This window comes from Lithobates pipiens, unplaced genomic scaffold (genome assembly GCF_037356315.1).
Source record: "Lithobates pipiens isolate NorthernLeopardFrog02 unplaced genomic scaffold, aLitPip1_a1.2 Scaffold_3, whole genome shotgun sequence".
Taxonomy (NCBI): Eukaryota; Metazoa; Chordata; class Amphibia; order Anura; family Ranidae; genus Lithobates; species Lithobates pipiens.
In genome coordinates, this window is record NW_027507790.1 from 41,709,178 (window position 1) to 41,724,305 (window position 15,128).

Below are 15,128 nucleotides of genomic sequence, written 5' to 3' on the forward strand. Positions count from 1 at the left end.
AACCCTGGACGCCCCACTTAAGCCCCATACACACTATCAGATTTTCTGCTGAGTATTTCCCTCAGATTTACCAAAACCATATTATATGAGGTCAAACCTTAGGAGTTTCAATGTTTATGCAGTCAGGCAGGTCCTTGGTTTTGGTAAATCTGAAGGAAAAACTCAGCAGAAAATCTGATAGTGTGTATGGGGCTTAAGGCTGTTTGATGATTGCTTCTAAATCTGATGTTAGACTTACAACTGCTATGTAATGTTTGAGCTAAAAAGGAATGTTCCTGCTAATTTATTCCTGCTCTGTCAATGTAGATTGTGCTTCCGCATTTTGTATTTTGTCTTTTTTTGCTTATGATAATTCTGCCATGTAACTTTTTTTGGGTTTGGGGCCAGGACTTCTGATCACAAAATAGGTTAGTAATGCTTGTTAGCTTGATTTGTATTCCTGCATATTTGTTTAATGTGTAGAATTTTTAGTGTCTTACCTTTGTAGATTGTAAGCTCTTTTGAGCAGGGCCATTCTAACTATTGTCAAATGCTGGAGCATCATTTCCATGGCTTTTTTTTTAATGGCCCTAATACATTAATGTAACAAATGTTTATACTAATGCTGAAATAAAAAGTTGATTGTTCTTTTTTGACTTTTGCACACTCAAAATACATATTTTATAAGTGCAAAAAAATCATACCCCTTCAAATCTGTATTAAATCTAGTTGCATACAAAAGTATTTGGTTGTGCAAGTCCTTGAGTAGAACGTGTAATGGGGAGGAGGGAGAAGAAAAGCCTCAAAAAAACAAAAACAAAAAAAAACCCTGCTTCAAAGCTGAAATCCAGGGCTCTACTAATTATTTTGTGGACTAGGTAAGCCATGAAATATGTCAACTAAATGTGAATTCTCTCTAAGCACCAAATTAAGCAAAAAATACCACAAAAAGTGTTTTTAAAAATTGGTGTGGGGTTTCCCCTAAGATCCATACCAGGCCCTTTGGGTCTTTTAAAAGGAACCCCATGGCAAATAAAAAAATAATTGGCATGGGGTCCTCCCAAAATCCATACCAGACCCTTATCTAAGCAAGCAGCATGGCAGGCCAGCAAAGGAGGGAATGAGAGAGCACCCTCCTCCTGAACCATACCAGGCCACATGCCCTCAACATGGGTAGGGTGCTTTGGGGTCCCCATTAGCCAATGCATATAGGTTTGGTTTATTCCATAATTTAAACTTTTCAAATGCATGCAATGGTATGTAATTATTCAATATTATTATAGTGTGGAATTCCAAAAATCCGGAAATTCAAAAATCAAGGCAAAAAAACGGTTTATGGTCGTCGTCGATCCCCCACAAAATCCATATCAGACCCTTACCTGAGCATGCAGTCTGGAGGTCCAGAAAAGTATTTGTAGCTTTTGACTTAAAAAAAATAAAAATTTCAGGCGGAAATCCACTTTAAAGTGTTACTAAACCCAGGACCCTGCATTCACTATATCTGGCCTCCCACAGTACAAAGAACATTACAGGAAATGCAATTATTTTAGTAAATATAATCTGCTTGTGACTTCTATCAGTGTCTGGTTAAAGCATGTAGGAGGAGTTTTCATTCTCCTCTGACTGTCATATGAGGATGCAGGACCCCTGACCCTCCGTCTGGACAGTGCTGCTTGACCCTGTGCCAAATACATGCACCCTCCCAAGAAAGAAAAACTCTCTAGCAATACACACCAGACTGAACATGTGCAGAGTGCCTCCAAGGCTCTGTTCTATCAGCAGATGGTTTGGGGACAGTTAAAAAAAGGGGAGGATCAAAGAAGACAGAATCAAACAGCCTTTTTACACAATGCAGATGATTAACCCCTTAGGTTCCACCGTGATTATATCAAGCACGCTTTACTGCATATACAGACTGATTTTACTGCTGTGGGTTTAGTAGCACTTATATTCATATCCAAGATGGCTGCATCCAGCAGCAGTCTTGGGGTCTTTGGATGACTACAGTACATGCCTGTACATAAAATGTGTATATATAATCTTATAGATGATTGTTGTTGAAATCAATGTTCTAGTGACAGGGTCTTTTCATTGTAGTAGCTAAAGCCCATCAGAGAATAACAATTCTGACAAATATCCATACATAACAACCTTATGTTTATTAGGTGCTGTACACTGAATTTATTAAACACATGCCCATTTGAGCTTACAGTCTAATTTGAATGCATAGAAAACAGAGTATCTTCAAATGAGCATAGATTTGAGAGAAAAAAAAGTGAAAACAGTTCTACAAGAATAGATACCTTATTGCAGTAATCTGTTTTATTTATTTATTTTACATCGTAAATGAAAGGAGCTCAGCTATAGTCTGGGTGTGCCTATAAAAAGCTACAACTAAAAGCTGGTAGGTCTCTAAGAGCTTTGTTAGGTGCACAAGTACAAGCTTATCTATACTGTTCTGTTACATGGCTATATTTCTATTTTCCTGCTTTGTGTTAGAGAACCACAGAACCTTTCATTCATTGCTGGAACACAGCATTCCTCAACAATGTGAGGGTAACTGCTAAAATTCTGCCTGCTTCATTTTCTTTTTCGTAACACCAAAATGTTTGTCTAACAGAGGATCACATGATAATCTCTGGAACAGTGAAAGGAAACCTGGAGGCTGCCAATGCTGTCTTCTCCTTCTGAAAATACTGGTTACCTGGCTTCCGACGGAATTCCGCTCACGCTTGCCTTGCATACACACACTGTAACACAAAAGTTCTCGGAACTTTCGACTGTCAAGAACACAGTGATGTACAACACTACGACGAGCCGAGAAAATTAAGTTGAATGCTTCCGAGCATGTGTCGAATTGTTTCCGAGCATGCGTGATTTTTTGCACGTCCGAATTGCATACAGACTAAAGCATTTTTGGATAGGAACTTTTTCCGACCGAAAAATAGAGAACCTGCTCTCAATATTTTGCTGGCTGGAATTCTGCTAGCAAAAGTCCGATGGAGCAAACTTGGTGGGAATCTATGGCAATTTTCTATACTGAATTCCTTTGTTAATTTGGAACAGGCTCTGCACTCATTTCCACTTTACTCTGAAATAGAAACAGGCCTGGATGGTGCAAGTATACTTGAAATACATTATCTTGTCAAAAGTATTGGGACACCTGCCTTTACATGCCTATGAACTTTATTGGTATCCCAGTTTTTGCCCGTTGGCTGTCCAGAAGGTTAAGGGTGTGTCTAGGGGAATGTTTGACCATTGTTCCAGAAGCGCATTTTGTGAGGTCAGGCACTGACTGGTGTTGGACAAGAAGGCCTGGTCTGCAGTCTCTGCTCTAATTCATCCAAAAGGTGTTCTATTGGGTTGAGGTCAGGACCAGTCAATTTCCTCCACCCCAAACTCACCCACCCATGTCTTTATGGACTTTGCTTTGTGCACTGGTGTGCAGTTAAGTTGGAACAGGAAGGAGCCATCACCAAACTGTTCCCACAAAGTTTGGAACACAAAATTGTCCAAAATGTCTTGGTATGTTGACGCCTTAAGAGTTCCCTTCACTGGAACTAAGGGCCAAGCTCAACCCCTGAAAAACAACCCCACACCATAATCTCCCCTCCACCAAATGATTTGGACCAGTGCACAAAGCAAGGTCCATAAAGACATGGATGAGGAAGTTTGGGGTGGAGGAAATTGACTGGCCTGCACAGAGTCCTGACCTGATAGAACACCTTTGGTATGAATTAGAGCAGAGACTGCGAGCTAGACCTTCTCATCAAAAATTAGTTCCTGATCTCACAAATGTGCTTCTGGAAGAATGGGCAAACATTCCCATAGACACACTCCTAAACCTTGTGGACAGCCTTCCCAGAAGAGTTGAAGCTGTTATAGTTGCAAAGGGTGGGCCAACTTAATATTGAACGCTACAGACAAAGATTGGGATGTCAATAAAGTTCATGCGTGTAAAGGCAGGTGTCCCAATACTTTTGACAATATAGTCTGGGTCTGTCTGCTTAATTAACCCCTTCCCAACCAGCCACCGCAGTTATACTGCAGCAGGGTGGCACTGCTATGCAAGCCGTCGTAGCTGTATGTCAGCTCTTTAAGCGCAAAAAATAAAACACACAGAGGTGATCAAATACCACCAAAAGAAAGCTATATTTGTGGGGGAAAAAAGGACATCAATTTTGTTTAGGTACAACGTCGCACGACCGCGCAATTGTCAGTTAAAGAGACACAGTGTTGAATCACAAAATATGGCCTGGTCAGGAAGGAGGGCTGAAGTGGTTTATGTAGTGCATGCCACAAATGCCAGTTTCCTGCACCATGATAATGGCACCAAACTTTTTTTAATTCCCCAGTATGGGATCTAACCATATTCTAACTTTCCTATCTGCATGCTTGTTACAGACCCTTCAGGTAAAGTATTAAAACCAAAGAGGACTAGGCAATTTGCAGAAGGACAGTTCATATTCCTATTAGTGCTGAATGTCGGTTAAAGTGGACCTTGCATATAATAAAACATAGAAATGTCCCAACATTAAAGTCTGATTTACCCCCTCAGCAATACAATCAGTGGAAAATTTCTGTTTACCAATTTTATCTTCATATGATCAGGAAATGAAATGAATATTCATAGAATTTATTGTGTGAAAATTCTCAACTCCTATATTCTCAGCGCCTTGATGCGATTCAGTTCTCTTTGAGCGCTATACAAATTATTCATTCATTCATTCTATACACAATGTGGTGCAATAATGTTGTCAAATATTTGCCTAATGCCGCGTACACACGATTGTAATTCTCGTCGGAAAAAGCTATGATGGTTTTTCCGACGGAATTCCTCTCAAGCTTGGCTTGCATACACACTGTCACACAAAAGTTCTCTGAACTTGCGACCGCCGAGAACGCTGTGACGTACAACACTATGACGAGCCAAGAAAACAAAGTTCAATGCTTCTGAGCATGTGTCGAAATTGTTTGAGAATGTGTACAATTTTGCGTGTCGGAATTGCTACAGACGATCGGGATTTCCAATCGAAACTTTTTCCGTCGGAAAAATTGAGAACATGCTCTCAATCTTTTGCTGGCGGAAATTCGGCCAGCAAAATTCCGATGGAGCCTACACACGGTCACATTTTCCGACAAAAAGCTCTCAAGGTCTTTTGCTTGCTGAATTTCCGATCGTGTGTACGCGGCATAATAGTACTAAGGAATATTATGACAGATTAAGCAAAATGCAGATAACTATAATAATCTAACAACCCACCTATGCTTAATATCATTTTATCACCGGTAAACAAATGAGGGATTGGTGAAATAACTGTATTATATTTAACAGAGAAACCAAAATGTTTCAGTTGAAGGTACTGCTAGTGATAAAAAGGTAATACACAGTTCTGTGGTGATGCGTGGTTTGTTTACCCTGGCTTCATCATATTAATATCTAACAGTGTTACTCCTGTGACTAAATTAAAATGTTGTCCAAACATGATATAAAGAAGTTCTTGCTTTTCTAATTGAAGTGTCTGTGTCAGCAATGGCATTATCAGTATAATACACATAGATCCTCCATTAACTTTCTGTGTATCTTCTTCAAAAACATCTCGACCTAATGTACAAATTCTCTGTTTTGAACAGTTTAATCAAGCAGTGCTGAGAGTGCATTCCTGTGTCAGGCCAAAGTACATTTCACACCGTTCCTTTACACTTATTGTACTGTCTCTGTCCGATTTACAGCGTTCTTCTTCTCTGAGCTGTGCAGCATTTTAATTCCGTTCACTGCTGCATTAATTACATTTCACAGTTTGTCCATAATTAAGTACGTCTGTTTCCTCCCTCAGAGTTGTGCCTCTCCAGCAGATGCCCCCCCCCTCCGGGTCTTGGGCAATCCCCCACCCCCCTTTCCGGTTTTCCTGACACTGCAGTTCTGTCCCTGCCCGGCTGCGATCATGGGCTTCTTTTGTTTGGAGATTAATCCACAGAACACACAGTGATGAGGCAGGTGCTGAGCTGTGATGGGCTGCCTTGCCTCTGGGCTCCTCACCCGGTGGGTGAAGATGAGTGGGGCTACGGGGTACCTTTATCTGGTGCCCCCCCTCCTTGGCTGAAAACATACCACCTATGGCACAGTGAGTGTGACATACAATCTCTGGTTATGTTAGATGGAATCAACACTGGTGTGAGGAGGGGTCTCTGTGCTAACTACATTGAAGGACCTCACCTGTCCCAAGGCAGTGGGAAAGACATAGAAACTCCTCCTTCTGACAAGTCACTGTCCTGGGCCTCAGGGATGGTGGGAAGCAGATTCTGTTGGCACAGGCGGCGCCTCAATCCTAAAAGCAAAGGCTGTGGCATTGAAGAGATGTCCACATTGTTGCCCAGGTCTACCCAGGCCAATGAAGGGAAGTTGGTACTGTCTTTCATGGCTTCGCTGAGTTCCTTCAGGGTGGCACAAGTAAGCCGGTTTCCATTGAGTGCAAGGTGCGTAAGATTGGGGAGGACTGAAAGAGCAGGCATGGCTTGTGCCAAGGTGCTGTCTGTGAGGTCAGTAAAGCTTAGGTCCATGCTTGTTATGCTGTCTCCGTGGCTCTGCAAATATAGTATTACACGCTGCATATCTCTAGGCGACAAGGTGATTCCAGAGAGATCCAATGCCTCTATTTTTGACTTTTGCTGCAAGCTGCTTTTTAGGCTGTCAAATAAAACAGAAAAACAGTATACGAATGTTAATAAAAACTATCACACATAAGCAGCATTAAATAACCCAATTTTCCGTTGGCAGTAGCACAGGGGTGTCAAACTAGTGGACCTCCAGCTGTTGCGGAAGTCCCATCATGCCTCTGCCTGTGGGAGTCACCCTTGTAACTGTCAGCCTTGCAATGCCTCATGGGACTTATAGTTCTGCAACAGCTGGAGGACCACCACTTTAAAACCTGTGAGCTAGAATATTGAATCACTAACACTGTAACTGCTGTAGTCTATTGTGTGCTATGTGTGTATATATGTATAACCATAGATGGTGACAGCAACTGTGTGTAAACTCGAGTGGAGCACTGTTTACAATTTGCCAGACATGCACAAATTCTACTTCTTTACTAGCATCGTCATGTAATGTTCTTTGTATATTAAGCCTAATTTTCTTTACCCAAAGACTCTAGCATAATTATTTTATCTTCAAGACAGTTGTACCACAATTTTGATCTGTGTGTGCCCTTCCCTGTTTGACAGAAGTTAATTGTTGGACCAACTTCTGTCAAATGGACACATTGAAATTTTTTTTGGCAGGAGCTGCTGTCAGAGTACAATCAATGTCCCGGTGGGGGGGATTTCTCCATCCACCTTGCTTGTGTTGATGGAGGAATCCTTTTTGTTTTCATTCAGCCAGTGGGCCTAAAGCTGGCCATACACTGATAGATTTTTTAAATTGAGCCTGCTGGTTGACCAATAAAATGGAACAGATTTATTCATCTATGCTATAAGTAAGGCCACAGCATCTGAAACATGTTAGCATTGTTTTACTGGATGTACTTGTGTAGCCAATAAATATTTTCAACGTTTGAGTCCACAAGCTTTTATCTATCAACACAAAAAGGTTGCTTCATCCATGCTAAATGGAGGAAATAGACAAATTCACTTGTTGAACTATTGTATTCTGACAATGGCTCCATCTGATTGGATTCAGCCGCTGTTCATCTGACATTAGGGGTGCCTTGAGAGTCAAACAGAGATTGCTAAGGACCAGTGAGGATTATTCCTGAAGGGAGAGTTGCACTGTGTGCAAGGCGTGTTTTGACCCCCTATAGGGTCTATCAAGGAGGTGAGCGAGCATTGCATGTGGTGGCGGGAGTACTATGGATATGGAGGTTGTTTGAAGCAAGAAAAATATTCCTGCATGCTAGTGGAAGAAATATCACTAATAAATTATTATTATTGGACTTTTTTGAGCACTTATACTATACACAATTTTCATTTCATGTCATCTTGGTTTATTATATATGCAGCATTGTCTCATTTTTATACTTTATATCTTGCAACCTTTAGTGTAGTCTTTCCTCTTGTGCAGGAACACCAATCACTTCCTTAGAGCTAACTGGGACAGTCCATCTGCCATAGTCATATGACCAGTACTGTAATAAGAACCAGTTGTGTAAGCAGTCAAAGGCCTCAATTCTGTTATGGTTGGCACGTTTACAAGGAAGTGACATTTAAAGTAGACCTTGCACTAACAGGCAAGGTCCGCTCAGTACATCAGGCCTCATGCGTAATTGCTGTATGATGCCAGTAAAAAAAAAAAAGCGTATTTTGGGGAAGTAAGCTAGTAAATATACAGTACCTTTCTTACTACAGCTTCCATGCCTAGGCAAGGTTATATTCCTTCCAGTAACCTCCTGGGAACAGCATATCCCAAACCTCTCAAGATGCTACTGCAGCTAACAAGATTTGAGATCCTAATTCTTCCAAAGATCTGTGCATAGAGACCAGATTTTTTTTTTCACTGCCTTCATATAGTAATTTGATTAGAGGCCTGATGTTATGAGCAGATATTTCATTTTAGTACAAGGTCCACTCTAAGATTTTCAGCAGCCTTAGGTCATCATAGCTGGCTCTAGATAGAAAGAGACATTTGTAATTTCGTATGACATAGACAAAGATTGTGTGACAATTTTTATTTAGGGTCCGTTCACACAGGGGCAACTCCGATCCGACTTCAGGTTGCCCCTAGTCGCCTCAGGTCAGACAACATTTAAAAAGCAATGTAAGTGAATGAGAGCCGTCTTAATGCACGCTACTGAAGTCACTCCGACTTCAGAAAAGGTTCCTGTACTACTTGAATCTGACTTGTAGGCGACCGGTACCCATTGAGTTCAATGGAGGTTGCCTCCAAGTCGGATCTCCGTCTATACGGAGGCGACACTGACAGAATTATCAGCTGTCAAGAGGGCACTCCACGCCAAATTTATGAAAAAAAAATTGGCGTGGGTTCCCCCTCCAAGAGCACACCAGGCCCTTAGGTCTGGTATGAATATTAAGGGGAACCCCCTAAGTCCAAAAAATGGCATGGGGGTCCCCCCCAGATCCATACCAGACCCTTATCCGAGCACGCTACCCGGCCGGCCAGGAAAGGGGGTGGGGACGAGCGTGCGGCCCCCCCTCCTGAGCCGTATCAGGCCGTGCCCTCAACATGGGGGGGTGCCTTGGGGAAGGGGGGCCACGCGGCCCCCCCACCCCAAAGCACCTTGTCCCCATGTTGATGAGGACAAGGGCCTCTTCCCGACAACCCTGGCCGTTGGTTGTTGGGGTCTGCGGGCGGGGGGCTTATTGGAATCCGGGAGCCCCCTTTAATAAGGGGGCCCCCGGATACCGGCCCCCCACCCTATGTGAATGAGTATGGGGTACAACGTACCCCTACCCATTCACCTGTGAAAAAAAAAAAAAAAAAAACACAACACAGGGTTAAAATAGTTTATTGCACAGCTCCGGGGGTCTTCCGTCTTTGGGGGTCTTCTCGCTGGACTCCTCCGCTATCTTCTGCTAGCTCTTTTACTAGCAGAGGAGCCCGGCTTTCTTCTTCGTCGCCGCCCTCTTCTTCCGACTTCTTCTTGCCGGGCCACCGCTTCTTCTTTCAGCTCTTTTACTAGCGGTGGCCCGGTCTTCTGTCGCCGCCGCCGCCGCCTTCATCAACCGGTGACCCCGCCCCTTGTCCCTATATAAGTCGCCGGGCACCGCATCCCTGGCATTGCGGCCGGAGAGAGCGTCGAGTCAACATCTCCAGAAGAAGAAGAAGAACAAGAATGGAAGGCGGCGGCGGCTGTGACAGAAGACCGGGCCACCGCTAGTAAAAGAGCTGAAAAAAGAAGCGGTGGCCAGGCAAGAAGAACCGTAGAGGGGGTCAAGACCCCCGAAGTCAGAAGAAGAGGGCGGCGATGAAGAAGAAAGCCGGGTTTCTCCGCTAGCAAAAGAGCTAGCAGAAAATAGCGGAGGAGTCCGGCGAGAAGACCCCCGAAGACGGAAGACCCCCGGAGCTGTGCAATAAAATTTTTTAACCCTGTGTTGTGTTTTTTTTTTACATTTTTTTCACAGGTGAATGGGTAGGGGTACGTTGTACCCCATACTCATTCACATAGGGTGGGGGGCCGGTATCCGGGGGCCCCCTTACTAAAGGGGGCTCCCGAATTCCGATAAGCCCCCCGCCCGCAGACCCCGACAACCAACGGCCAGGGTTGTCGGGAAGAGGCCCTTGTCCTCATCAACATGGGGACAAGGTGCTTTGGGGTGGGGGGGCACCCCCCCATGTTGAGGGCATGTGGCCTGGTACGGCTCAGGAGGGGGGACCCCCACGCCGTTTTTTCGGCGTAGGGGGTTCCCCTTAATATTCATACCAGACCTAAGGGCCTGGTATGCTCTCGGAGGGGGAACCCACGCCAAATTTTTTTCACCTGGCCTGGGGCGACTTAAAGTCGTGTTGTAAGTCGCCCCAAGTCGTGTTCAGGTCGTGTCCAAGTTGCCTCCAAAAGCCATGTTGAAAGTCGTGTTTCCCCTGTGTGAACGGACCCTTAAGGACTGTAGCTGCTTGTAGCACATTTTGACACTTCCCAATTATAATCCAATAGGCAATCTTTTTGATCAGATGCGTAAAAAACCCTTTAAGTAAGAAATACTGAAAACCTATTCTTATTGTCATTAAATTTTTCCTTTTAGGCCGCGTACACACGCGCGGACTGTTCGCCCAACCTTGTCCGCTGAACAGTGTTTGGGCGGACAGTCCGCTCGTGTGTGGGGCTTCAGCGGACAGTTTCAGCGGACAGTTGGACGAACAAGGTCTTACGGAAATTCCGAAAAACTGTCCGCTGAAACAAGGTTTCAGCGGACTGTTCGCTCGTGTGTAGGCTTGTTCGGCCAACTAAGTCTCGCGCATGCTCAGAAAGGATTTCCACGTCGGAAGGTTGCATTGCAGTGTATAGGACGTCGTATTTTTCGTCCCGTCGTACGTGCCGTTCACGTCATCGCGCACGGTTTCAGCGGACTGTTCGTTCGTCGTGTGTGGCCATGTCCGTCCATGCTAAGTTTGAGCGGACTGTTTGCCGAAACTGTTGGACGGACAAAGTTGGGCGAACAGTCCGCGCGTGTGTACGCGGCCAAAGTCTAAATTCAACAAAAACAATAGAATGTTTTTATTTATGGAATTATGTTAAATATAACAGCATACAAAATATTTCCCTTCCCTTCATAAATACTGCATATCCTGCTGATGGACAGTCCTGATATAATAAATTCAGACGCACGTTGACAGCCTTGTCATGAATGAATTTGAAAACCATAAAATGGTTCTGGAAAAAAATACTTTATTGTGCATCTTTACCTGCTTGTGTTTTGTTTATGTTGGTATAAACCAATCCCTCGCTCTTTCTTAAGACCCCTTTTACACTGCGGGCATTTTTCAGGAGCTACAGTGCTAAAAATAGCGCCTGTAAAAAGCAGCTCTATTCACTCCAATGTGAAAGCCCAAGGGCTTTTACACTGGAACAGTGCGCTGGCAGGGCATCAGAAAAAGTCCTGCCAGCAGCTTCTTTGGAACGGTGAAGGAGTGGTGAACTCACCTCTCCTCCACCGCTGCTCCCCATTGAAATCAATGGGGCAGCGCTGCGATACCGCTGGCAAAAAGCCGCTCCGGCGGTGTTTGGCGGGTGGATTTAACCCCTTTTCAGCTGCACTTTATACCGCAGATGCCCAGGGCGGCTCAGTGTAAACATTATATAAATGACTCTGCCTTTCATAAAATGGGCCACATATGTCACTAAAGAAGAAACTTGTAATGGGCTGCCTTTAACTTGTTTTCAAGCTCTGTGCAAGCTTGTTGTAGGGTAAAAAAATACAGAAAAAAAGGGATAAGGGTTCTGGGAAATTCTGACTTTAAATTGTTGCCATGGTTACAGGGAGAAAAACATTGAAATGCTTGACAGTTATAGAAAGTCATAAATTACTGTAAATCCAAAAGGAAATGTAATTTCCAATAACTTTACAAAATAGCTTTTACAACAATCAGTTAAAGTGGATGTGAACTTCTGACATGAAATATAAACATAACATATCCTTTTATATAGTGTGTACTTGTCTCAATCCAGAACACTAAGTGATATTTCTGTCTGCTGCCTCATTCCTTTTGCTATCTGCATGAGTCACATCTGAAAGGTTTTCCTGACACCAAGAGAAATAGGTGACAGGGGAGGGATCTCCAACACACGTCCTGTTACTGACAGCCTCAGCTCTGTTTCTGTGGCTGTGTGAAGGATGAGGGGTGACTCTTCCCTCCAATCAGCTCTCATTGAGCTCTGCGGAGTGTATCTTCAGATCCTCGCCCCCTGCTTTCTGAAATCTCAGACAAGCTGTATAAATTCTGCACTTTGAACAACTGTAGAGAAGAAATGACTGCAGATTGACAATTACACCTTATATAGGAGGATTTGTTTAATCTCTGTGTATCACCTGTGGGTAATTACTTCACTGGGTATATTGAAAGGGTTCACAACTTTAAATTTCTAACAATACAGGGCCTATGGTGCCACTTTTTCACTCTCAGCTCACCATGCCATGCTTTTCCTCTGAGGTAGACTGTGTCTATGCCATTTGGAATGTGGGGTCAGGTGGTAAAGAAGTTGCCGGCAAATACGGTCCGCAGACTTCAGTGAATCATGTTCCTACAAGAATGTAAACTTAAATTATGTGTATAAGTACTCATAAAAACACAAACATGCAATAGAACATCATTACTATGCAGGATTATTAGTGTATTAAACATAAGAACAACATTGCACATTGAGTTTTTTTATACATTAGAAATATAATAGTTAAAGTATATTTTTAAAATTTTGCATTTTACCAGATTGTAGCCACTGCACACTGTTTAGTGAAAATCTGCCTGGGTGCTCTATAGCAGAATTAAATTAATATATAAATATATAGTATAGTTGTGGATGTATTCCTGGGTTCTAAAGCAGGAGAATGTGTCCAAACAAGAGGTGTTTATTACATGCAACGTTCTGGCCTTGAGAAAGATAGACGGAGCACTATCGAAACGTTGGATATGATAAATACATCTTGTTTGGAGATATCATCTTGCTTTTACTTCCACAACTACATGTTTATCTTTAGGACTTGAGAAGACACTTGTTTGGGACTTTATATGAGGTCAAGACCAGATAAGTCATGTACTTCCATCCCTATCTATTGATAATTGTGGGGGAAGGGGGGCAATGGGGGCATGTGGGACTTTATATGAAGAATGCAGTCTCAGGGACAACCAACTAACAATAGCATATATATATATATATATATATAAAAAATATATATTTTTATTTTGGTACAATAGGACCATAAATGACCGGATAAAAACAATAATTGAGAAGGGTAATATAACCAATAAATTTCATCTATATACACATACATGTTGATTATTAATTAATAATAAACATGTATGTGTATCTAGATGAAGCACGACAAAAGCAGGAATAAAGACAGCAAAACAATTAAAAATAACCCTTCTTTACGCCCAAAAACATACAAAAAAAACAACATTTCCAGTGGACTGATTAGATCCCTCCGACGTTTTTTCAGGTGGACCCGGTCGAACCAACCATTGTTCTCTATGGGGCGGCGGATGTCAGTGGTTTTATATCCAGTCCGCTATAAACAGATGGATGGGGATACATTTACCATCGGTTCGGTTGGCAGGGGGGGCTCTGCCCCACCCCAAAGCACCTTGAGCCCATGTTGATGGAAAAAAACGGCATGCCCTCAACGTGGCCGGTGGTTGTGGGGGTCTGCAGACAGGAGGCTTTTCGGAAGCTGGAAGCCCCCAGATCCTGCCCCCCCATGTGAATGAGTATGGTGTATGAGTACCTGGTTACTCCGCCCCTTATGATGTCATTGACCCAGCATGTCCAGGTTGGTGATGTCACAAGGGGCGGGGCCATTCGCTGACATCATAGGATGACTCCACCCCTTAGCTATATCAGAAATGTCAGACGGAGGAGCAGGCAGTCCGCGGGAAGCGTTCATCAAGGCCAGAGGTTTGTTATTTTCCCCCCTTTTTTTGGGGTTCAGCAATGCGCTGGGTGGTGCGAGATGGATGTACATCGGGGGAGATTGTTTTAAAAAATTTTAATAAAGGAGTTGTCAAAAACTCATTTACTGTCTTTATTCACTTTTTACACATTTTTGGTGAATTAATAGGGGTACTACCGTGTTTCCCCGAAAGTAAGACAGTGTCTTACTTTCTTTTTATCCCCAAAAGCCCCACTATGTCTTACTTTCGGGGTATGTCTTATATTGGAAAAAAATCCCAGCATGCAGAGCTGCACTGCGCTACAGAAGAGGACTACAAGTCCCAGCAAGCAAGGCTGCACTGCATTACAGAGGACTACAAGTCCCAGCATGCAAGGCTGCACTGTACTACAGAGGAGGCCTACAAGTCCCAGCATGCAAGGCTGCACTATGGAGGACTATAAGTCCAAGCATACAAAGCTGCTATGCTCAGCAGAGGAGAACTGTAAGCCCACACAGCCCGGTATGTTGGGACTTGTAGTCCTCCTCAGCTGCATCTTGCGGTTACATAATAAGAGCTGCAGAGAATCTCTTCACACCCCCCCCTCCCCCTCCCCCTCCTTGGTCTCTCTCTGTATGACCAGCACTGACCTGTACCGGGAGGACACAGAGCCAGTGACACCTGTCGGCAGTGATCCGGGACCTGGCGCAATAATCCCCTTCTCTGTGGTTGCGTCGCGCCGTTCTGATCAGTCTCGGGCAGCGGCTGTCACTCACAGCCGAGCAGAGTGAAGCCACCTCCCCCTCCTCTTGTATGGCTACACAGTGCTGTGTATGGAGGAGGAGGAGGAGGGGGAGGTGGCTTCAGTGAAGCCGCCTCCCCCTCCTTCTCCTTCATGGACAGCACTGTGTAGCCATACAAGAGGAGGGGGAGGCGGCTTCACTCTGCTCGGCTGTGAGTGACAACCGCTGCCTGAGACTGATCAGAACGGCGCTGTCTCTTCAGTCGGAGGGGGGGGCGCTGGCCTGGCACCCCCCCCAGGGTGTGGCACCCGGTGCGGCCCGCACCCCCCGCCCCACACTTAGTACGCCACTGGAGGCGGCAATACCCC

General features: G+C 44.1%; 1 protein-coding gene across 1 annotated transcript in view; it reads right to left on the reverse strand.

Moving 5' to 3' along the window:
- Nucleotides 1-2,119: 2,119 nt before the first annotated feature.
- Nucleotides 2,120-15,128, reverse strand: part of LRRC75B (leucine rich repeat containing 75B) — a 33,491-nt gene continuing 20,482 nt past the window's right edge. Inside the window, exons 3-4 of the mRNA XM_077461550.1 lie at nt 12,559-12,671; nt 2,120-6,667 (exon numbers count right to left, since the gene is read on the reverse strand). Coding sequence (XP_077317676.1) covers nt 6,193-6,667; nt 12,559-12,671 — 588 coding nt within the window. The 3' untranslated portion in view covers nt 2,120-6,192. The remainder of the gene's footprint in view (nt 6,668-12,558; nt 12,672-15,128) is intronic.